Here is a 24,241-nt window from a genome sequence, read left to right as displayed (position 1 = left end):
ATTTGAAACACAGACCTGATGTGAGGTTTCTTGGTTTGCTAACTTTTCATTCTACAAATGCTGGCCACCACAGTGATTATCTTGGAGAAACCATACGGATGATTAAAGCATCTAAAAATGTCCTCATAAAACAACATTTTATGTTACTTTATGACACAGCTTGTCTCAGCCGCTGTTATTGGTACTGGAGGAGGGAGGGAATTTTGTACAATAGATGGTCCCCAAATCATTTCAGTTTTGCTTTGAAATCCATAAGCTATGGTAGCTTTACAATAGGCCCCTTTCCCGCTGCCCTCCCACCTCCGCCGTCCCCCACCCAAGAAGCTTCTCTCTGTTACGGATTAGTTTAGGTTCCCTGCAGTTTAGTCCCTGAAGGAAAGCTGGTCACAAGGGGTAGAAGCAAGGACAGGGAGTCAGCCAAGAATGAATCCAGAATCTGGAGTTTACCTTAGATCACCTCAGAGTGGATAACATACCTCGGAGGGGTGACTAGATGTTAAAACAACATTAAATCAAAAACTAAACAGACTTGGTTGGGCGGGGCGAGGGCTATAAAACATTTCCCTTGCACAGGAACGCCTGTCTCTGACAGAGCTCTCATTTCCACATAAAACTGAGCTTCTAGCTCCGCAACATCCTTTCTTTGGGTGGGGTTTCTGTTTGTTTAGATTCTTGATACTCCGCAGAGTTTCTGGGTTGAGCCCTGATGGAATGTTTGAGAAGTTCTGTTTAAATTGATGGAGAGGATTCCCAGGAGAGGAGTAATGCAGATTCCCCACTGGGACCCCCCCTTGGGTGGTTATGTGGCTTCATCCTGTCTCCTGCTTCTAGCAGCACCTCCTGGTGGACTTCTTCATATCTAACCTCTCCAGGCCACTGCCGGCTCCCCCCTCATTTCATCCTGGAATCCATTGGCCTGGGTAGGGGTCTTTGCCTGGATAGGTGGCAACCCAACTGCAACGGTGACAAACCGGACTCAGTAGCAACTTTGAGAGGCAGTGGGGCTTCCCAGGTGGTGCTAGTGCTAAAGAACCTGCCTGCCAGTTCAGGAGACATAAGAGACGTGGGTTCAATCCCTGGTTTGGGAAGACCCCCTGGAGAAGGGAATGGGCACTCCAGTATTCTTGTTGCCTGGAGAATCCCATGGAGAGAGGAGCCTGGAGGGCTACAGTCCATGGGGTTGCAAAGAGTAGGACACGACTGAAGCAACTTAGCGCATGCACATGACAAAACAGTTACAAGCATGTCTTTCAGAGGCAAGTTACCTCTAATGTCAGCTCTGTCATTTAACAGCCACATGACCTGGAAAAATTTCTTCAAATGATCTATGCCTTAGTTTCCTCATGTGTAACTGGGGGATAATAATTATGGGGACTTTTTGACTTATCTTCTAAACCTGGATATTTTTGAGATTGAAAGGGATGATACTTGTTATTAGATCAGGACAGCTGGCAAATGCTGGGACTGTCTCTGGCAAACCTGAATGTGTGGTTACTCTAATAATTATGGTACCCACCTCATCAGGGTGTTGCTAAGGTCAAGTCTTTGGGAAAAGTGTCTGACACATGGGAAGGGCTCTATGACTATTTGCTATTATTTACCCCAAAGATAGGAACTTTCCCAGTTTTCTCACGTCTGTTAGTGACCCTTCTCCCAGTCTTCCAAGTTAGAATATCTGGAGCTGTTTTTGACTTTCTTATCTTAATAGCTGGTCTCTTCCGTCTTTGCTTCACCATGTCAAGTTGTGCAATCATCAGTGTGATCTCCAACATGTGCTATGTTGTATCTATTTGTGATCTCAGTCACCTCTCCCCCAGCTTGTGCTCCCCCTGGGCTTAGCTGACCCAAGGGTATGCCTTTAGGCAAATTTCTTTCGCTTTCTGAGGCTGTTTCCTCATCTCTCATGAGGGTATGATGGTTGTTGTGGTTCAGTCACTAAGTCGTGTCCAATTCTTTGCCACCCCATGAACTGCAGCACACCAGGATTCCCTGTTCTTCACCATCTCCTGAAGTTTGCTCGAACTCATGTTCCTTGAGTTGGTGATGCCATCCAACCATCTCGTCCTTGGTCACCCGCTTCTCCTCCTGCCCTCAATCTTTCCCAGCATCAGGGTCTTTTCTTATGAGTCGGTTCTGCTCATCAGGTGGCCAAAGTATTGGAGCTTCAGCTTTAGCATCAGTCCTTCCAGTGAATATGCAGGGTTGATTTCCTTTAGGATTTACTGGTTTGATCTCCTTGCAGTCCAAGGGACTCTCAAGACTCTTCTCCTACACCACAGTTCACAAGCATCAATTGCTTGGCACTCAGCTTTCTTTATGGTCCAGATACAGCACTCCATTGCCTGGCTCTAACTGGCTCTCTGGACATTGTAGATACCTGATATGACTTTCCTGAAAGCATGATAAACACCTCATTTTGTTTTACACACTGTGGAGTGCTTTGTAAACATAAGATAGTGTTATCAGTTCCAGAGATCAACAGGGTCAATGGTAATATTCCCCTTCCCTAAATTTCACAATAAGTTGGATCTCTGAGCAGGAAACAGGTAGCCTTTGGAGGGTCAAACAAATGAACTCCATGCTGTGACTATGGTTGACCCAGGACTGTCTTTAAATTTGGAAAAAACAGTTGGGAACCCCAAGAAACTCTGGTGAGGGAGCTATGGAAGGAACTTCAGAGAGAAGGGTTGGGGAATGAGTGTTATCATCTTGTCCCCTATTTGGAGTGGCCAAGCAGATATGTCTTGGCAGATTGGTTACACTGGGCACTCAGACAGGAAATCCACGGGTCGGGAGTTGGCTTTGTGGTTGGGGGAAGAGGGTGCACAGCCCGTGGCCTCCTGCAACCCATGGGCAGGTGGCCAGGCCACTAAAGCTCACTTAGCTGATTCTCCTCTCAGATCAGCACCCACCTAACAGGCTTCTGACTACGAGCTGTCTTCCACTGAGGAACCCTACTTAGTGGTGGAGTCAGGATTTGAACTCAGGCCTAAGTTCCAGGTCAGATGGTACTGCTTTCTCACATTGAAACTCAACCTCTCCTCCCTACTTTCTTCACCAGCAGCTGTGTTCTGGGGGTCCTGTCCTATTTCTGCCAGACAGCTTCACTGACCTCACCCCCTTGCCCATCCACCTCGCATACCACTTTTAGGTCCCATTCGAGGAAAGAGCCACTGTCTTTAAATCACTTTTCTTTAGAAATGCCAGTTTTCAAACCCTGTACCAGACCTTCTGAGTCAGCAGCTCTGGGGCTAGGACCCAGCAATGCCAGTGTTAACCAGTCCTCCAGGGAATTCTGATGCTTGCTCAAGTGTAAGAACCACTGTCTTACAGAATAAAATGTAGCCTCCCACCCCCCTGCCCCAGACCTACCATTACATCCACCCACTGCTCTTGACACATACTATAATTATGGGTTGTGACATTTGCCACTTTTCACAGTTACATCTTATTCTCACTTTCATGGCTTTGCCCAGACCCTCTTCATTTATTCTCTGGCAGATCTGCCCTGGTCAGGGCTACCTCCTCTTGCTTACTGTCCCTTACTGTGTCTCTTACTGTTAAACCTTTGGCAGCCAGAGGCTCCCTTGGTGGAGATCATAGCCTCTTCTTCTATGAGGTAGGCAACACGGTGGAAGCTGTAACTAGCTTTTTCCTCTTATAAGAGTCTATCTCTTTCTTCCCACCTTGTCCTCCATCTTCCTGCATTCCAGGGTCCCAGAGGCTTTGCCACTGAAGTCTTTGTGGCCTGCTCCAAGATTTCTACAGTGGCAGATGAAATAATCATTGTGGCAGGCAAGTCAGCTGATAGTTGGGACAGGCAGGGCAGCTGACACAGAGGAAAACACGTTAGTTCATGGTTTGTCGTTTTGGTTCAGGTACGCCAAGGTTGGTCATAATTCTCCACTGGGCCATTTCATTTTATAGGTTGCTGGTTTTTCGTTTCTCTCTTTCTTTTTAAATCAAAAGATATGAAGCCAAGTGCTTCTGACAACTCATTTGTGCATGCAAACTTGCAGAAATTTCTACTGAAACTCAGTGGCTTCTGCTGTGCCAAGGTCCGGTGGTTCAGGAAGCCCAGATAGAATTCTGATTATCAGGAAAACCTTCAATCCAGCCTCAAGCTTGCCTGGGGGGAGGGATTAGCAGGCTAGTTTTTAGCCCCAGCTGCTCTTCCCAGTGGGGAGAGGTTAATAGAAACTCAATGAAATGGAAGTCCTGGTGTGTGTGTGTGTGTGTGTGTGTGTGTGTGTGTGTGTGTGCTTAGTCACTCAGTTGTGTCAGACTCCTTGTGACCCCATGGACTGTAGCCTACCAGGCTCCTCTGTCCATGGGGATTCTCCAAGCAAGAATACTGGAGTAGGTTGCCATGCCCTCCTCTAGGTGATCTTCCCAACCCAGGGATAGAACCCAAGTCTCCCACGTTGCAGGCGGATTCTTTACCACCTGAGTCACCAGAAAAGTCCAAGAATATGAATGGGTAGTCTATCCCTTCTCCAGGGAATCTTCCTGACCCAGGAATTGAACTGGGTTCTCCTACATTACAGGAAGATTCACCTCTTCCCAGGTGGTGCTAGTGGTAAAGAACCTGCCTGCCAATGCAGGAGAGGTAAGAGACGCAGGTTTGATTCCTGGGTTTGGAAGATCCCCTGGAGAAGGAAATGGCAACCTACTCCAGTATTCATGCCTACAGAATCCCCATGGACAGAGGAGCGTGCAATGCAGGAGACCCGGGTTGGATCCTTGGGTCAGGAAGATCCCCTGGAGAAGAGAATGGTAACCCACTCCAGTATTCTTGCCTGGAGAATCCCATGCACAGACCATGGAGTCTCAAAGAGTGGGACATGACTGAACGACTTTTGCTTGGTCATACTGATACATTCCAAAGGCACCACATCACCCTTGGCTTCTTTGCTTCTCTCTTGGTGACTTTTCTTCAACCTGACTGAAGTATTTCACTGGACCCCAACCATCCTAAATGTATTTGGTATATTACCTTCTCTTTGAGGTGCTGTCCTCAGAAGTGCTTGGGCCAGCCTAACAGACAAGCCTCTGGAGGGACCACTCCTCCTCCTTCTCTGCAAGAGGCCCACCATCTATTTCTCCCTTGCATGCTTTGGGTCAAAATGCCTCAGCTGTCTGTCTTCCAAGATAACTATGGAGAGATCAAACCCTAGAGAAGCTAATAGATAACTGTGTCACCATCCCTCCTCACCCAAATTAGGTAGACATTTTTGGTATCAAGAGTCATATTCCGAGGAGTAGGAGCCATGGGACTTTCAGGCTTGTTAACACCTGAGTCATGCCAGGAAAAATGCTCTCTTGGGGAAAGACTTGACTTTCCGAGACTCTGAAATCTGATGGCCTCCAGAGCTGATCGACTGGGGAGTTAGCACAGGTGTGGATTGAGAGTCACCCTGAAGCCATGAATAATGATTGGTGAATGAGGTCTTGTTCATTCACTCATTTGATCACTCCTTCATTCCCCAAAGATTTATGAAGTGTCTACTCCATGTCAGACATGTGTGAGGGAAGACACTGATGAATAAGATGCAGTCCCTACCCTCAAGTGGCCCTCTGTCTGGTTGAAGAGGCAAAAACAGAGTGAAAGAGAGAAAGAAGGGGTCGGGGAGGAAAGCAGGAAATAAGGAAGGAAATAAAAAGAAAGAAAAAAGAAAAAAACCCAATGCCATGTACTCTATAAAAAGTGCTTTTCTGGTCTGCTATCATTGTGTTATTAAGTCAGATTCTCCACTGGCTCCCGTGACAGGCTTGATTCCTTTCACATGTGCTGGGCTGAAAGCCACAGGTATTCCCCAGGCTTTCTTCAGCCTTGAAATAGTATCTAAAATGCCAAAGGTTTTTAGAATAAGGTGAGATTTTCAAAAGAAAGGACGATGGCTTTCATAGTTATATTTGGATTTGGATATATGAATACAATAGCGCTAGCTTTTTCCTCTCCTGGAAATCATCTTGAGATTTCTAGTTCTGGTCATGACAGTGTAAGCGGTATCAGGCTTACCTTTGTGATGGAAATGGCTCTAACACCTGGACAAAATATGTAAGACAACTGTGGGCATTGGACCATAACCAATATAAGGCAGTGGTCCTTGAGAGAAAGGATGCATATGAGCTGGGTCTTTTCCCCCGAGGACACTTTCCAAGCTGCACTGCAGGGTCCTGCTAGGTAGAAAAACCTACTTGAGTAGCTAGAAGCTGGGGGGCAAGATCCTATACAGGAAAAGTCACAGAGAAGGAGCACCTAAAAAGCGAGAAAAGTTTTCCTTCAGATCTTTGGCCAACTCCTAAACTGCATAAGAGCAGGGTGGGACTCTAGGGCCACATTAGATGGCTGTATCACTGAGCAGAGTTTAGAGGCCACATAGTGCTGGTGAGGTGGGGGTTTGGGCTAGACTTCTCAGTGGGCACCCTGGGCTTTTGACTGGACCTCAAAAAGTCCACATTCTAGTGGTAAGGCTCATGTTCTATCAGCAAGGAATATGTCCTAGGAGTAAGGATGAAACTGAGACAGACCTGCAGTAACAAAGTCCCAAACCCAATCTCAACAGAATTAAGGCAGCAGTTCTTGACTAGGGGCAGTTTTGTTCCCCAGGGGACATTTGACTACATCTGGAAACAATTTGGATTGTCACTGCTGGGAGTTGTGATGCTACTGGTACCAAGTAGGTGAGGGCTGTGGATGTTGCTAAACATCTTACAGTACAGAACAGCCCCCACCCTATCCTCTTAACAAAGAATGATCCAGCCTCAAGAGTCAAGAGTGACAAGATTGGGAAACCCTGGATTTAGGTGATTAATCTCATTGGCTTGCTAGAACAAAGCTCAGTAGTCTTTAGGAGAAGATAACATAATTTAGAGCCTCTTCCATGTGGTATCCTTAAAATCCAGCATATAATGAAAAATTACCCAAAAAGAACACTTACTTCACTGTATTACAGTTATTATATACTTCACTTGGCTCAGACGGTAAAGCGTCCGTCTACAATGTGGGAGACCCAGGTTCAATCCCTGGGTTGGGAAGATCCCTTGGAGAAGGAAATGGCAATCCACTCCAGTACTATTGCCTGGAAAACCCCATGGACAGAGGAGCCTGGTAGGCTACAGTCCATGGGGTCGCCAAGAATTGGACATGACTGAGCGACTTCACTTTCTTTCTTTCTTTCACTTCTATTAGACTATGAGATTTAAGAGTAATAAACACATGAGTACTCTGTTCCCCTCCATCCCATTCCAATGGTGAAAGTACAAGTCACTCAGTCGTGTCCAACTCTTTGTGACCCCATGGATTATACAGTCCATGGAATTCGCTAGGCCAGAATACTGGAGTGGGTAGCCTTTCTCCGATAATCAAGAAAAAAGAGGGGCTTCCCTGGTAGTCTAGTGGTTAAGAATCTGCCTTGCAATGCAGGTGACATGAGTTCAATCCCTGGTCTGAGAAGATTCCGCATGCCACAGACCAACTCTCAAGCCCTCAAGCTACAACTACTGAGCCCACACGCTGCAACTACTGAAGCCCGAATGCCTAGAGCCTGCGCTCAGCAACGAGAGAATCCGCCGCAAGGAGAAGCCCGTGCGCTGCAACAAAGGGGAGCTCGCACTTGCCGCAACTAGAAAAAAGCCCATGCAGCAATGAAGACCCATCGCGGTTAAAAATAAAACAAAATAAAGAAAGAAGAAAACTACCAATAAAAGCAGAAGTAGAACTAGAGACAAGCCAGCTATTAAAGCTAGCAAGCATAGAAGTCAAAGTAACTAAGATTAAGATTTCAAGAAAACAGAGGAAAAGACAGACAAAAATAATGAAAGGGAGAGAATTGCAATAGAGAATTGGAGTCCATGGAATAAAGTTAAATTGGTGTTTAGAAATACAAGATACAGTATCTGAAATTACGAAGTTACTGACTGGATTTAACCCCAAACTGGGCAGAGCAGAACATAAAATTAGTGAGCTATGTATGAGAGATAATATATGAAAACTTCAGAAGTAAATGGGAGAATACGTTTGTGGCCATAGGATAATTAGGACATTTAAAATAATTAATAAACTGGACTTCATTTAAATTAAGAATGTCAATTTATCAAAAGGTACCATTAGGACAGTGAAAAGGCAAGCCATGGGCTGGGAGAAGATACTTGTAATACATATATCCAACAAAAAGTCTTGTATCCAAAATGTAAATGTAACTTTCGCAATGAGACAGACAACCCAATAAAAAATGGACAAACAACATATGCCAACACTTTACAAAAGATGAAATCAGAGTAGCTGATAAGTGTATGAAAAGGATCTTTATATTATAAGTTATGAGAAAAATACAAATTCAGCTCACACAATGAGATATTGGTAGACACTCACCAAGATGACTAAAATGAAAAACTAAAAATATCAAGTGTGATGAAGATGTGTAACCATGGAACTCTGTCTTTCATTGCTTATAGGAAGAAATCAGTACAACTACTTTGGGAAACTGTTGGGCAGTATTGACTAAATCCATAGGTACACAATATAACCCCAAAATATCCTTTCTGTATGCTTGTGTTCACCAACTGACATAGATAAGAATGTTTGCAGAAGTTTTAATTTACAATAACCCAAACTAAATACAACACAGATGTTCATCAACATTAGAATGAATAAACTGACTTCTTCATATAATGGGCTAGTCTACTGCAATGAAAAACAAGCTACTGATTCATGCAACAGTGTGGTTAAATAGCTTGACAACATGTTGAGGATGTACTGGGTGATTCCATTTAAATGAAGTTCAAAACCAGGTAAAACTGATTTATGGGGATTTAGTTCAGAATGGTTACTGTTGGGAAGGGGTGTGGTGATCGACTGTTCCATTTTTCCTGGAACTGAGGGGTTTCACAGAATGTGAGACTTTCAGGGCTGAAACAAGTTTAGTGTCAAGAAAATCAGATGGTTGGTCACCCTAGAGGCAGTCTTTTTAGGGAAGGGACATGAAAGAGCCTTCTGAGGGGCTGGAAATGTTCAGTATCTTGATGTGGACAGTGGTTACAGGAATGAACACGTGTAAAAATTTAGCTCTACATGTTATATATGCACGTTTAAGTACATAGGTTATACTTTGATTGAAAAACTTAGAAAAGAACTCTATTTTTCAAAGTATTAAGTGAAAATAAACTACAGACCAGGGCCATGGGGAGAATTTTGGTGGATAACAAAATGAAGGCCCAATGTTCATAATGTTTGCCTGTCTTCTTTGACACGTATTTGGCCTTTGATCTGAAAAGGATGGAGCAAAACAGTGGTGAACAGGAATGGGGTGCCAGAATGTGTAAAGGAAGCTTTCATTGTTTGGAATGAGTTTTCCCACCTGGAAGATTCACAGAGACCTTGCAAACAATATTGCTGAATCTTGGGCAGTGAAAGGGGAAAACAGAAAAGGCATAAAAATTCATTTCTGATATTCAAAGGAGCAAGAGGATAGACTTTGCAAAGTACTGCATGATAGGAAATATTATTGCCAAGGTATTAATAAAATGATTTGTGCACCTCCAAACTGTGGAAAGTTCTGAAAGAGATGGGAATACCAGACCACCTGACCTGTCTCTTGAGAAACCTATATGCAGGTCAGGAAGCAACACTTAGAACTGGACATGGAACAACAGACTGGTTCCAAATAGGAAAATGAGTACGTCAAGGCTGAATATTGTCACCCTGCTTATTGAACTTATATGCAGAGTACATCATGAGAAACGCTGGGCTGGAAGAAGCACAAGCTGGAATCAAGATTGCTGGGAGAAATATCAATAACCTGAGATATGCAGATGACACCACCCTTATGGCAGAAAGTGAAGAGGAACTAAAGAACCTCTTGATGAAAGTGAAAGAGGAGAGTGAAAAAGTTGGCTTAAAGCTCAACATTCAGAAAACTAAGATCATGGCATCTGGTCCCATCACTTCATGGGAAATAGATGGGGAAACAGTGGAAACAGTGTCAGACTTTATTTTGGGGGGCTCCTGCAGATGGTGGACTGTAGATGGTGACTGTAGATGGTTACTGCAGATGGTGACTGTAGCCATGAAATTAAAAGATGCTTACTCCTTGGGAGGAAAGTTATGACCAATCTAGACAGCATATTCAAAAGCAGAGACATTACTTTGCCAATAAAGGCAAGCCATCTAGTCAAGGCTATGGTTTTTCCAGTGGTCATGTATGGATGTGAGAGTTGGACTGTGAAGAAAGCTGAGCACTGAAGAATTGATACTTTTGAACTGTGGTGTTGGAGAAGATTCTTGAGAGTCCCTTGGACTGCAAGGAGGTGTAACCAGTCCATTGTGAAGGAGATCAGTCATGAATGTTCATTGGAAGGACTGATGCTAAAGCTGAAACTCCAATACTTTGGCCACCTCATGCGAAGATTTGACTCATTGGAAAAGACCCTGGTGCTGGGAGGGATTGGGGGCAGGAGAAGGGGACGGCAGAGGATGAGCTGGCTGGATGGCATCACTGACTCAATGGACATGAGTTTGAGTAGACTCCAGGAGTTGGTGATGGACAGGGAGGCCTGGTGTGCTGCGATTCATGGGGTTGCAAAGAGTCGGACATGACTGAGTGACTGAACTAAACTGAGAACAGGAAGAGATGATCTTAAGTCATTACCAGGGAATCATTTAACAGAATTATTCTAGAATAACTCATTTTTCTTTGATCTGGCCTTTGGCATTTCTACTTTTTAAAATGTATTGAATGTTTCTGTGGCTTAATAAATGGTTTTTAGAATGTAACACACGTATCAATTACATCTACCATTTTTTTCAAGCAAATATCTTTATAGATTATATATTATATACTATGTATATAGTCAATCCCCAGGACTCTGAGACAAGCTACACTCCATCAAAAGCGTTTGCTCCAGAGTAGGTTGCTATAGTGATAGGGATAGCTAGATAGCCAGGAAAGACGTCATAGAAAGAACAAAGGATGGCTTGATTGATTTAAGAAGGGGCTTGGTTGGCTAACATCTAAGTTCAGGAAAAGCTGAGGGCCCTGGAAAGATGAAGTCTGCTCTGATGGTCTGTCTTGGTGACTGTCCAGCCTTCAGTAATGCTTTTTCTGGGGACTGCCTCTAATCTGCATTTGAGACTCATAGGGAAGGAGCCACTGGCAACTCATGTCTACCTTTCCTGAGTCTTCTCTTGCCTCTGTTTTTCTCTCCGAACCTGTCTGTGTCAAGGGAAACCTTTCACTGTCTCCTTTTCAGTCATGAGATCAAGAATAATTTAGGAGTCATTTTCGAGAATGTGTTGGATAATCTATGAGTCCTGTTTCTTTTAAAAAAATTATTTATTTTTGACATGTACACACTGCTATATTTATTTATTTATGGCTCACCAGGGCTTCCCTGGTGGCTCAGATGGTAAAGAATCTGCCTGCAGTGTGGGAGACCTGGGTTCGATCCGTGGGTTGGGATGACCCCCTGGAGAAGGGAATAGCAATCCACTCCAGTATTGTTGCCTGGAAAATCCCATGGACAGAGGAGGCTGATGGGCTACAGTCCACGGGGTTGCAAAGAGTCGGACACAACTGAGCAATGACGCATACACACACTGCTGAATTATCAGACTTCATTGCATATGCTTTGTCTCCCCCACTGGGGTGTTATCTCTCAGAGTGCAGGAGCCTTGTCTAGACAGCCTTATACCCTCCTAGGGTCTAGGATATGTCCTACCCATACCCCTTCAATGTTTTTTTTTTAATAAAATTTAAACAAAAAGAAATTTTATCATTCATTTAGCAGTTACCTGTAAAACTATATTCTGATTAAATGGTTAATATGCACTTTGGTTACTTTATATCTCTTAATATATGTGTATGGTGGTTTAGTCGCTAAGTCGTGTCCAACTCTTGTGACCCACCAGGCTCCTTCTCTGTCCATGGAATTTTCCAGATAAGAATACTGCCTTTTTTTTCTCTAGGGGATCTTCCGAACCCAGAGATTGAACTTGGGTTGCCTGCACTGCAGGCAGAGTCTTTACTGACTGAACCCCCTGTGCCTTTTGCATCTGCTACATTGGCAGGCAGGTTGTTTACCACTAGCGCTACCTGGGAAACCCACCTCTTATTGTATTTATGTAAAAAAAGGAATTGAGACAAAGGAAGTCAAATTGCCAGGCACCTTGCTTTAAACAAAGCTTCCTGACCACTCTATACCACCATCTAGTGGGAGAAAAAACTTCACTTCCCACCTGACAAGAAACAGGGTTAGCGTATAGAGCAATGTCCAGAGTGGATGGCAGTTGAGGCGATGGGAGGAGGACCCGATGGAGGAACTGTTTTTCCTCTGATTAGCCATGTGCTGCTGAGGGTGGTTACTTCTTGGCACTTGCGTAGCAGCAGAGGAAACCTTCTTTGTGGTTTTGTGAACAAGCACATCATGATAAACTCTAGGTGCTGTCCTTGGCCACGGCTCTATTTGTGGGCTAGTAATTTAGGCTGTGGGGTATTCCCGTCAGAACAATGCAGGTTTTGGAGGAGAAAAGTCATGGTTTTATTAGCATAAGTGCCACAGACATACACCCACACACATTGCATTGTTTCACCCTTTTGCTGATTCCTGGTCCAGTCTACCCTCCTTGGCAGCCCTTAGCTGCAGTGTATTGCCTATGGCTCAAGAGAGGGTCCTTGGTATTAATACAAAATTGCACTTGGCATCCGATGGGGAGCACTGGATCTTTTCATCCAAGTCGACTTTTCTAAGCAACACCAACAGTCCAGGTTCTGAGGGCCCTGCACCAGTCAGATCCCTCCTGCCTTCAATTTTCTTTTATTTCTTCATTTCTCCTTCCTTCCCTGCCTTGCCAGTTTTCTGAGCCAACTCATCAGTTTCTTGTGGCTCCTTTCGTCTCCTCCAAACACACATCAGCACATCCTCACTCAAATACGCACACTTGAGGGTCCTGGCCTAGATCCCTGGGGGAAAGTGGCTCTTGAGGAATTCAGAGAAAGCACACTGAAGCCATGTGCTGAATGGCCTTGCCAATAGGCACAGTTGGCATCAGGCCATTTAATATAGAGTTGAAGGATGAGGCAAGTCTCCCTACCATCCATTCTACAATCTCTCTCCACTTGACTCCTAAAACTTCCATGTGAAAAGAGAAATACTATAATTTCTAAATTAGAAATCAGGACTTCATGTCTGACCAATTGTCAGAAAAATAGGATAGAGCTATTTGGCCAAGTCTGGGATGAATCGGCAGTTACATAGATGTCACCTCATAGTCCAGCTGAAATCATGACAGAGGCTGCTTGCATGGAACACTATTGAGGAGAATTCCAGGGCCACATCTGGGTTTTGTGGGGGAAATAATGCATGGAGGTATTAGGAAGGTCTGAGATAGTCATGGGTTGGGCTAGTGGGAGCATCTTAATATTGACTTTACACACAAATGGTTTCTCAGAGGGCTACAGTGAAATGCTATTAGCTGTTAACATCCTGGCATGAATTAAATTATTAATGTCACCTGTCACCTGTCAGGGCTCTAAGGGAATGGAGTCAGAGGATTGGTGAAGTTTTGTAAATGGCTTATTTTTCATTTTTTTATTAAGGTAAATTTTATATCATGTAAAATTCATTATTTGGACCATTTTAAGGTGAACAATTCAGTGGCTTTTAGTTGTACAACTATCACCACTAACTCCAGAAATTTTCATCACCCCAAGAGATACCGTGTATCTATTAAAGAGTCACTCTTAATTCTCTTCTCCTCTCAGCCCGTGGCAATGACTACAATATGGATGGGCTTCCCAGGTGGGGATAATGGTAAAGAACCCACCTGCCAATGCAAGAGATGTAACAGACGTGGGTTTGACCCCAGGGTGGGGAAGATCCCCTAGAGAAGAAAATGGCAACCCATTCCAGTATTCTTGCCTGAAGAATTCCATGGACAGAGGAGCCTAGTGGGCTGCAGTCTGTGGAGTTGCAAAGAGTTGGACTCAACTGAGCAACTAATACTTTTACTTTCAGGACTCAACCACAGTTTCTAGTCCCCAAGGATCTTCTGTTTTTACCACAGCATCTATACTCATGAAGGTAGGTGACACTAGATGTACCTGGCAGGTTGCTTTGGACTTTTTAGCCCCCCCCAGGATAATCTCCACTGCATTATGAAGTGTCTAGAAATGAGGGAAAGAGGGAGTCTTCCTTAGTTCAAAGCCCAAGACCAGTTTAGTCACTTTCTGTGAAATCCCAAATGTATCTTACGCACCAGGAAGTTCTTTCCTTTGGTACTTGGTCCAGGTCCCAGGTGGAGATAGCCTGAGGCCGGTGGCTTGGGAGAACTGTGCCTGCCAGCAAGGGAGCAGACAACAATGAGAACAGGAAGAAGTGATGGGATTTTCAAGGGGTTCTGAAACAATTCCTTGTGTATCTTGTTTTACTCTTCCTGGGGACTCCTATTTGTTCTTGAGCACATATTTGAGGCAAAGCCCAGGAGGTCTCATATTAGTCCTTCCCATGTGGCCAGCCTGAGAGTGACAGATGGTGGGTACCCCAGGCCAGTGCAGGGAGGGTGTTTCTGCAGGCAGAGGATGTGTCTGCAGGCGCAGAAAGAGGCACAAGGCCATTACATCTAGGGTGTGTACCATGGTGTGGGCTTTGATATCTGCCCTCTGTTTCATGTTTCTGCCCAGTGTTGAGCAGCTCCCATAAGGTTCTTCCCACCTGAGTCTCCAATTCCTATCTCCCACACCAACTCCAAGACCCTTAGGCTGGGTCCTGCCACCACCTCTCCAGCCTGGGAATAGCTTGACTTCCTCTGGCTTATTTTCTCCCCGTTCCAGGCCAGTGAGATTTGTAAAGTACAGAGTACAAAAGGACCACGTGTAAAGTTCAGTGTCAGATGATGGCCATGTTACCAGCAGCTTGATTCCTCTTGATTTCTAAGCAGTTTCCACACAACCATAAGGCAAAGTCACATGGTCTTGCCACGTGGTTGAGATATCTAGGGACCAGTGATTCTGCCTTATTCTGGGTGACTCATCTTGAACACACCAAAGGGAAGGTCTATTAGTGCTCAGAATTTACCTGGGCAGCCTTATGTGCCCATTTGAAGTGGCTAGTGGTCTGGGGACTTCGAGAAACAATCTTGGCATGCCCCCGAGGAATGCCAAATCCTCCAGCCTCATCATGGCAGGAAGATTGAGGTGAGTTCTTCTTTCTCATCTTTGCTAAAGGTGAGTGGCTCCTCAATGTTTTGAGGTGGCATTGTCTGCCCTAAGGGGCTGGGCTGGATGTGCGTGGAGGTCCATGACTATGTTGGTTTGGATAAAAATCAGATGATACCAGCAATGACGGTGCAGGAGGGGACAAACACAGGGTAAGATGTCACCAGCAATGTGCCAAAGCTCTGAAGGCAGCCTACTCATGGGAGTGGGTTGGAACTCTTGAATGGGAGAAGGGAGCTGCGTTACTGGAGTCTGCTTTCGCAGTAACTTAGGTTTGGTTCTTCTTTATTGGGGGAGATGAAAAAGGAAGCTGATTTTCAGAGTAGGGTCTCTGGATCATGAAAGAGGATGTATATGGAAGATTCTAAGACAGTCACATGGAGTATAGAGAATAGACTTACGGACATGGGCAGGGGAAGGAAGGAGAAGGTAAGATGAATGGAAAGAGAATCATGGAAGCATATACACTACCATATGTAAGAGAGACAACGGAAATTTGCTGTATGACTCAGGGAACTCAAATCAGGGCTCTGTAACAACCTAGAGAAGGAAATGGCAACCCACTCCAGTGTTCTTGACTGGAGAATCCCAGGGATGGGGGAGCCTGGTGGACTGCCATCTCTGGGGTCATACAGAGTCAGACACGACTGAAGTGACTTAGCAGCAACAACCTAGAGGGGTGGGAAAGGATGGAGGTGGGAGGGAGGTTCGAGAGGGAGGGGACATAGGTATACCTGTGGCTAATTCATGTTGATGAATGGCAGAAACCAATGCAATATTGTAAAGCAATTATCCTTCAATTAAAAATAAAATCGTTATGAATATTCCAAAAAAGAACAGTGACAGTTTAGGGGTTAGCAAACATTGTAGGTGAGCTAATCCCTTTTGGGGGAGGGGGCAAGGTTGGTGAGGGTCATCCCGTCAGATGTTCAGACCAGAGATGGCAGCTAGGAACTCTTTCCCAAAGAGTCCCTCAGGGTCACATCAGAGAGAATGGAGAATGACAATGGGAGGGGTCCCTCCAACTAAACCACTTTGTGAAGTTGCTCAGTCGTGTCCGACTCTTTGTGACCCTATGGACTGTAGTCTGCCAGGCTCCTCTGTCCATGGGATTTTCCAGGCAAGAATACTGGAGTGGTTATCGTTTCCTTCTCCAGCGGATCAATCCTGGGTCTCCTGCACTGCAGTCAGACTCTTTATTGTCTGAGCCATCAGGAAACCTCTTTAGTTCCTATCTCGTCACAAGCCATGTTGTTTCATGACACTGTTTTGTCCTACTTTAGACAAACTACAATTCCTTTTGCCCAGACAGACTGAGATGTGAGCTGGCAATGGTACCCTCTGTTCTCCTGCCCCCCACAGCCAGGACACTCACCCGCACCAGGTCTGGTGTGAGTCGCTTGGCCTGCAGCCATTTCTGGAACCTCCCTGTTTTCCGCAGGACACGCTCAATACTGCAGGTCTTGGGGGCAGCTGCGGAGGCACAGATTCTCCCGTCTGAGATCTTGTTTTGCTGTTTGCTGACCAGCCTTGAGATCTCCACTGGGCGCCAGGTTTTGAAATCATCTGAGTAATTTGCAGAGTAAGAAGGCAAGTCATCAGGAGGTGGTCCGAGGTGTAAGGCCGGCCTGTTGTCAAACCTGAAAAAGGATCAGCCATTTTCAGATCAGCCTGGGAGCTGGAGAGAAGGAACTAGGCAGGGACCAGTCATACTGCCAGAGCCAGCAGAGCCTGGGGACAGGGACATAGGGGCCCACATCTGCCCGGATCCATTTCTTCTCCTTAGCCTGGGGTACTCCAGGCTCTTTCTGTCAAAGGACTATTTTTGTTTTCTCAGGCTTAAGGAAGTTTATATGTGATGTCAGAAAAGTTGAGGGATCTGCATACCGGACACAAACTTTATCTTCTTCACTTAACTGGCTTTCTGTGAAGGCAGCAGTTTTATACACGCTGGTACCTTTGATTCTCCTCATGTCCCATCCCCACTTTACAGATGTGGAAGCAGGCTTACAGAGCTTAAGTGCCTTGCCCAAGGTCAGATAATATGTGGCTAAGCAGGGGTGCAAACCCAGGGCTCTCTGTCAGCAAAACCCATGATCTTTCTCCTTCGCTACCCTGGTTCTAGCTGCAGCGTGCAGAATCTAGTTCTCTGGCCCCTTGCATTGGGGAGAGCACTACCCCCTTCATATCCAACCCCAAACGGCCCCATCAATTTTTCTTTCAGTCCAAAGATTTAAGTTTGCGGTCCAAGCCAAGTGTCAGGGAACAGTGGCTGTTAAAGGGTCAGCAGACTCAAAGCTATCTGGGATCCAGGAGGTGTGTGATTCCACACAATGGGGGAGAGGCACTGGCCTATTACCATTTGCTGATTTTCTACGCCCAACCCACAGTGACCCTTTTCTCCAGTCATCTCTCTAGCTGTGTGCCAACATTTCCATCAAGAAAGAATGCTAGATCTTCTTCTCATTCATAGATGAAAAATTACTAAGAAAATTGTATATCTTCATTATTATTGAGGGTTATACTACAAATGAAAATTAGGTATATATGTTATATATTTAATTTCTTTTTTTAAAAATAAATAATTTTATTGAAGTATAGTTGAATTACAATGTGCTAATTTCTACTGTATAGCAAAGTGATTCAGTTACATGTGTATATACATTGTTTTCCATATTCTTTTCCAGTGTGATTTATCACAGGATATTGAATATAGTTCCCTGTGCTGTACAGAAGGACCTCATTTTTAACTTAATTTCAATAAGAATCTTTAAATTCTTATTATTGGGCATTACTGGGCAACCTCATGATAATGAGTTTTCGAGGAACTAGCTCCACACCCTACATTGTATTTTTTTCTCGCTTACATGACACAGTTACCCTAAGAGACTGCAAGCTTTTCTAAGAAGATGCTCTAAGAAACTGTCAGTCAATACCTTCTGTGATACTGGACTGTTCAAACTGCAGTTGAAATAGGCACAAAGAATTCTATTCCAGGACATTGCCACAAATCTGTTTAAAAAGACCAAACGCCAAAAACTTGCAAGGAATCAATTTTACTGGCATTTTTCGGACAATCATGGGAATTGATCCTCCACACTGGGAGGATAAGGAAGAGAAGGCAATGGCACCCCACTCCAGTACTTTTGCCTGGAATATCCCATGGATGGAGGAGCCTGGAGGGCTGCAGTCCATGGGGACGCTAAGGGTCGGACACGACTGAGCGACTTCACTTTCACTTTTCACTTTCATGCATTGGAGAAGGAAATGGCAACCCACTCCAGTGTTCTTGCCTGGAGAATCCCAGGGACGAGGGAGCCTGGTGGGCTGCCGTCTATGGGGTTGCACAGAGTCGGACACAACTGAAGCAACTTAGCAGCAGCAGCAGGGCCCTGAGGCAGGCCTGTCTGTTTCCTGTAGCTGCTCTTGTTCATGCGGATTCAAACCACTTCTCCCCAAGGGCCTGTAACTAAGGGTCTACAACCAAGTGGCTCTTTTAGATAACAATAACAGCAACACACATTTATGAATCACTTTAGCAATCTCTTTGCTAAATACTTTATGTGCCATAATTCAGTTATACCTTTCAACAAACCTATGAGGTCAGCGCTGCTGTTATCATGCAGATAAGGAAACTGAGGCACAGAAATGTTAAGTGCTTTACTCCAAGTCACACAGCCAGGAAATGGAGGAAGTAGCCTTCAGGGCTCCAGAGCTTGTACTCTGAACCACTTTGCTGCTACTTAGTCCTTTATCATCCATTTTATGACTTAGCTCTTGGGAACAGACTGGTAACATTATTAGGGGTTATAGCTGTGTGCTAAGTCCCTTCAGTCATGTCTGACTCTTAGTGACCCCATGGACTGTAGCCTACAAGGCTCCTCTGTCCACAGGATTCTCCAGGCAAGAATACTGAAGTGGATAGGCATGCCCTCCTCCAGGGGATCTTCCCTACCCGGGGATAGAACCCAGATCTCCTGCATTGCAGATGGATTCTTTACTGTCTGAGCCACCAGGAAAGCCCATGAATACTGGAGTGGGTAGCTTATCCCTTCTCCAGGGGATCTTCCTGACCCAGGAATCAATAGGGAACAGATAGGGAAAGAAGGAAAGGTGACATCATCCACCAATCATGCGTCTTCAGCCTACCCAGTCAGCCTCAGGAGCTCACTCTCTGTTGCTGAACAACAAGCATTGTCCAGTTCTTAATGAGGACAGGTCCTGGAGTGCTAATGCTTGTCTGGCAACAGCATTTCAGCTTACCATCTAAAGCCTGGGATGGGTTTTCTCATAAGGTAGCATCATGATCATTTTTCAAAGTGGAGAAATGTTTGGAGATGAACAAGAACAAGATGAGCAAACACACCTTTGGAAAGAGAGGCAAAGGATGTGAATTCGCAGACTATTTAACAAAGAAGAAATACAAAAGGCCAAAAAGTCTGAAAAAAGGGCTCAACTCAGAAGAATATACAAAGCAAAAATAATAGTAATAGTAAACATTTCTGAGTATGCAAGAAGTAAACTCTATAGGAAGAAGTCTCCATTTGGATATGTATATATATATGTCTCAAAATTCTAAAAAGTCACTATATTTTTTGACCCAGAAATTTTACCTTTTAGAATTTGTTATAGGAATTAATTACTGATATGCATATCACATAGGAGGAGGTTCAACATAGCACTGTTTTTAATAACATAAAGTGCAAAAAACCCTAGTTGTCCTACCACAGTGATTTAGCTAAATAAATTAGGATTGACTGATGCAATCGAATACCATGAAACTGCTAAAAATCAAATTGTGGGGAATAGTTAATGTGGAAAAATCTCCCCGATATATTGTTAAATAAAAGTTTCCAAAAGAGTGCATAATATGCTCACATTTTTGTTGAAAAAACTTTAATCCACACTTAGCAAAAGGTAGTAAGGGTCATACACCAAAATGTTAATGAAGCGGTGATCCTTGGTGAGGAATTGTCTGAGATCTTTATTTTGTGTTTTCTTTAATCGATATTTCCTGAAGATTCTAAAATAAAGATATATCACTTTAAAATAAGGAAATAACTATTTACAATGTAGAGAAAAGGACTATAAACAAGGCTACATTTCCAGACCCATTCACTGGCCTCAGTTTCCTTGCATTGAGAATGTGATTTCTCAACGTGAAGCATTCCAGACCCCAACCTGCCCTGCCTGGTGATTTCCTGCTTGGATCTGCACACTTCCCTTTCAGGCAGGCACATGTGGAAAATGAATTCTGAGGGAGCTGAAGTAATATCCTGAACTCAAACTGGAACACAAACCTATTTGGGGAAATGCTTCCTGAATTTGGCCATTACTTGCCTGATGAGAAAAAGCCTCATTTCTTTCCACTTGGTGAAGAGTTGACTGTAAGATTAATATATTCTTATTTACTTATCTGGAGGGGGAGGTGAATCTGGAGCTCTCCCTCAGGTGAATCCCTTAATTTCCCTCCCTCCTATCTTAAAATCTGTCCCTATTTTCACTGCCTTCTTTCTCTAAGGAATCAGTCCCACCCACTTCCCCTGTGTTACTGGTTTTATTCGTCCCATTTCATAGGTGGGAATTCTTGAGTTCATTTTCCACATCGCCATCTTTTTTTCCTCTCACATTGAGTTGATCGACAAAATAAGTCTCCAGCTAAATTGACTTGCATCCTTCCTGCCCAGCTTTGTTCTCAATGATCTTTCTCCTGGACGAGGAGAACTGGTCTGCATCACCTGGCCATTCTGCACACTGCTTTCCGGAAGATCTTTGCCAAATACTGGCCTCATCTTGTCCCCACCCTATGCAACACCCTCACCATTTCCTGCTACAGAACTCCTATAAGTGGAAGTCTTTCAATTTTTCAACATTCAAAATGCCTTAAAAATGATAATAGAATATATATATATATATGATCTTCCCTGGTGGCTCAGACGGTAAAGAGTCTGCCTGCAATGCAGGAGACCTGGGTTCGATTCCTGGGTCGGGAAGATCCCCTGGAGAAGGAAATGGCAATTCACTCCAGCACTGTTCCCTGGAAAATCCCATGGATGGAGGAGCCTAATAGGCTACAGTCCATGGGGTAGCAAAGAGTCGGACACGACTGAGCGACTTCACTTTCACTTTCATATATATATATATATATATATATATATATATATATATATACATACATACACACACGTGTGTGTGTGCTCAGTCGTGTCTGACTCTTGGTGACCCCATGGACTATAGCCTGCCAGGCTCCTCTGTCCATGGGATTTTTCCAAGCAAAAATACTGGAGTGGGTTGCCATTTCCTCCTCCAGTGAATCTTTCCAATGCAGGGCTCGAAACTGCATCTCCTGTGTCTCCTGCTTGGCAGGCATTTTCATTACCACTGAGCCACCTGGGGAACCCATATATATGCACTACCATATATAAAATAGATCACTAATAAGGATCTGCTGTGTAGCACAAGGAATTCTCAGTATTCTGTAATAACCTATAAAGGAAAAGAATCTAAAAAAGAATGAATATATGTGTATAGAGAACTGATTCACTTTTCTATATACCTGAAACTAACATTACATTGTAAATCAGCTACACTCCAATAAAAATTTTTTTAAAACAGTCTACTAGGAAAAGTTCATTTCAACTCCCTGTGATATCTACCATCTCACAAAAGTTCAACATTTTTATTGGTATTTTCTGTTTGTTATTTCTGTTTAGTAACTCAGTGGAATACTCAAGTTTTGGTTAATATAGATAATAAAATTATTGTCAGTTAATGCCTTCTGCCTGGTCACCAAACCTTACAAGCCAGGGGCAGAGCCTTGAGGGAGGGCATAAGAGAAGAGGTCTATTACAAAGTGTCTTTACTATTGAGAAGGCTGGAGACCACTGGCTCACAGGTTAGGGTCCCAATTCCTTGATATGGCATTCAAGGCCCCCTGCCCCTTGCAACGTCCTCCTTGTGCCATGCTTCCACATGGGCCCCATGCTCCAGCCACGAAGGCACACCTCTGGGCCTTTGCTTAAGCTGATCCTTCTACCTTAAGCTGCTCTCCTCCCACTTAATTTCAGCTCATCATCCTTCATGGCTGTGCTCAGAAGCCCTTCTCTAGTCCCCATTTGGAATTAATATTCTCTCCCTGGAATTCCCCGAGGTCCTTTACACTTCACTTCTGGCCTGCCTCAGATCAGGCCTTATTGCTGTTTGTAACACTGTTCCCTACCTCCTGAACCCCTGGAGGGCAAGGACCAGAGTTATAGCAATGTCATTATAGCACGTCCTGGGCCTTGGCCATAGTAAAGGTTCATTGAACATGAGTTGACAGGGTTGATTCCAGAGCATGGTACCATTCTCTGGGGAGAGCCATGTGCATGAGATTTTTTAAACTTAGGTTTTCCTCTGATCAAGGTAACAGTTCACAACAGAAAACTCATTCAGAAACTTTGGAGCAAACTGCTTTGGTTTGAGTCCCAGATATGCCACTTATTAGGTGGTGACCTTGAGCCAGTCACTGAACCTTGCTAGGTTTCCGTTCACTATCTGAATAATGGGTGCGAATCACTAACTCCCAGGATTGTTGTGAGGCGAAAATAACAATAGCTTAAAAACGTTCGTCACAAAGTAAGCTTTTTATAAATTTTATTTCCCTGCTACTATGAGAAATGAACTTGGTAAACTCAATAGTCCCGGGCTACTTCATTCATGGAAAAGAAAACTTTAAAACTTTATGCTCCCACTTCCAAAGGAAGTGTTGGATTTAGCATTTAGAGCTGGAATTAGACTTCACACCTTCCCTCCTCTCCATCCCAACCTTAACCTATTACCACTATAATTAAATGGCTTTGCTTTAGCTCGCACCCCAAAACTACACCCTGACTTATTTTCAAGAAATTCCTGGACCTCATCACATGAAGGGAACAACATTTTGCCCCTCAGAGTTATCCAACTGAGATTCTGACCTTATTTCTTCTTTAAAGAACTTCTTGCAAATAGATGTCCCGATGCAGGCGTTACATTTATCAAGACCGAGGAAAGTCCTTCCCAAATTGTAGCTCGTTCGGACTCGGGACACCGGAGAAGGAGAGGGAGAAGCCGGTGAAGAGACAGAGTAGCTCAGGCTGGAGACCCACAGCAGCAAGAATGGCCAGCCCAGGTGGAGGGCGGCAGCTTTGGGCCCCAGCCGGGGCTCCATCGCAGGCTCAGGATTCCAGCTGTACCCACTTAGGGCTGTGCAGAGGCAGGTCTTGGCAAAAGAGAAGGGGCTGGCTTTAGGGCGCTGACCCCATCCCAGCTTCACAGGTTTCTGCTGGAGGATGCTAAGGACCTTGGGGCTAATGAGGCTGGGGAGGAGGTGAGGAAGTCCGTGGAGGATGCTGATAAAACTGTTTCCAGAGTTACTCTTCCTCTGCCCCGGGGCGGCTGCTAAAGGCTGGGGAGGGGCTGAAGGGCAGATTTCGGGATGGACAATGGCCAGGGCCTCCCTATGCAGTCCTTTTGACAAACACAGGATATCCTGGCTGTGCAGGAAAGGTCCAGGCAGGATGCATGTCCGACCTGGTTTCCACCTGGGAGTTTTAAAGGATCCTGAAGGCCTCCACCCTCCACTGTTTTAATTCTGGGTGTATCTGTCCCTATGGATCACACACACACACACACACACACACACACACACACACACACACACCCCCCGACCCCTTCCCAGCGCCCTGCCGTGGATAATTTGGCGTGCCCCCTCACCAGCCATATTTGGCTATGAAAGAACTAGAAGTCAGTTCACCAACCATTAAGCAGCACATTTTGATTTGAAAGGTGAAGCCTTTTCACCGCTTAGGGCAGGGGTCCCGAAACTTTTTGGCAACAGGGACTCTTTCATGGAAGACAAATTTCCTGTGGACATCGGGGGTCGAGGGATGGTTTGGGGATGATTCAAGCACATCACATTTATTGTGCAATTTATTTCTATTAGTATTACATTGTGCTACATAATGAAATAATGATACAGCTCACTGTAATGGGAGCCCTGAACTTGT

At 44.5% G+C, this 24,241-nt stretch overlaps 1 protein-coding gene across 1 annotated transcript in view; it reads right to left on the bottom strand.

The window, feature by feature from the left end:
* DIPK2B (divergent protein kinase domain 2B) overlaps nucleotides 1-23,403 on the bottom strand; it is a 37,380-nt gene extending 13,977 nt beyond the window's left edge. Inside the window, exons 1-2 of the mRNA XM_068963069.1 lie at nucleotides 23,171-23,403; nucleotides 16,591-16,855 (exon numbers count right to left, since the gene is read on the bottom strand). Coding sequence (XP_068819170.1) covers nucleotides 16,591-16,855; nucleotides 23,171-23,403 — 498 coding nt within the window. The remainder of the gene's footprint in view (nucleotides 1-16,590; nucleotides 16,856-23,170) is intronic.
* Nucleotides 23,404-24,241: the final 838 nt, after the last annotated feature.

This window comes from Capricornis sumatraensis, chromosome X, assembly GCF_032405125.1.
Source record: "Capricornis sumatraensis isolate serow.1 chromosome X, serow.2, whole genome shotgun sequence".
In the NCBI taxonomy this organism is placed as follows: Eukaryota; Metazoa; Chordata; class Mammalia; order Artiodactyla; family Bovidae; genus Capricornis; species Capricornis sumatraensis.
This window is presented reverse-complemented; position numbering and strand designations above follow the sequence as displayed.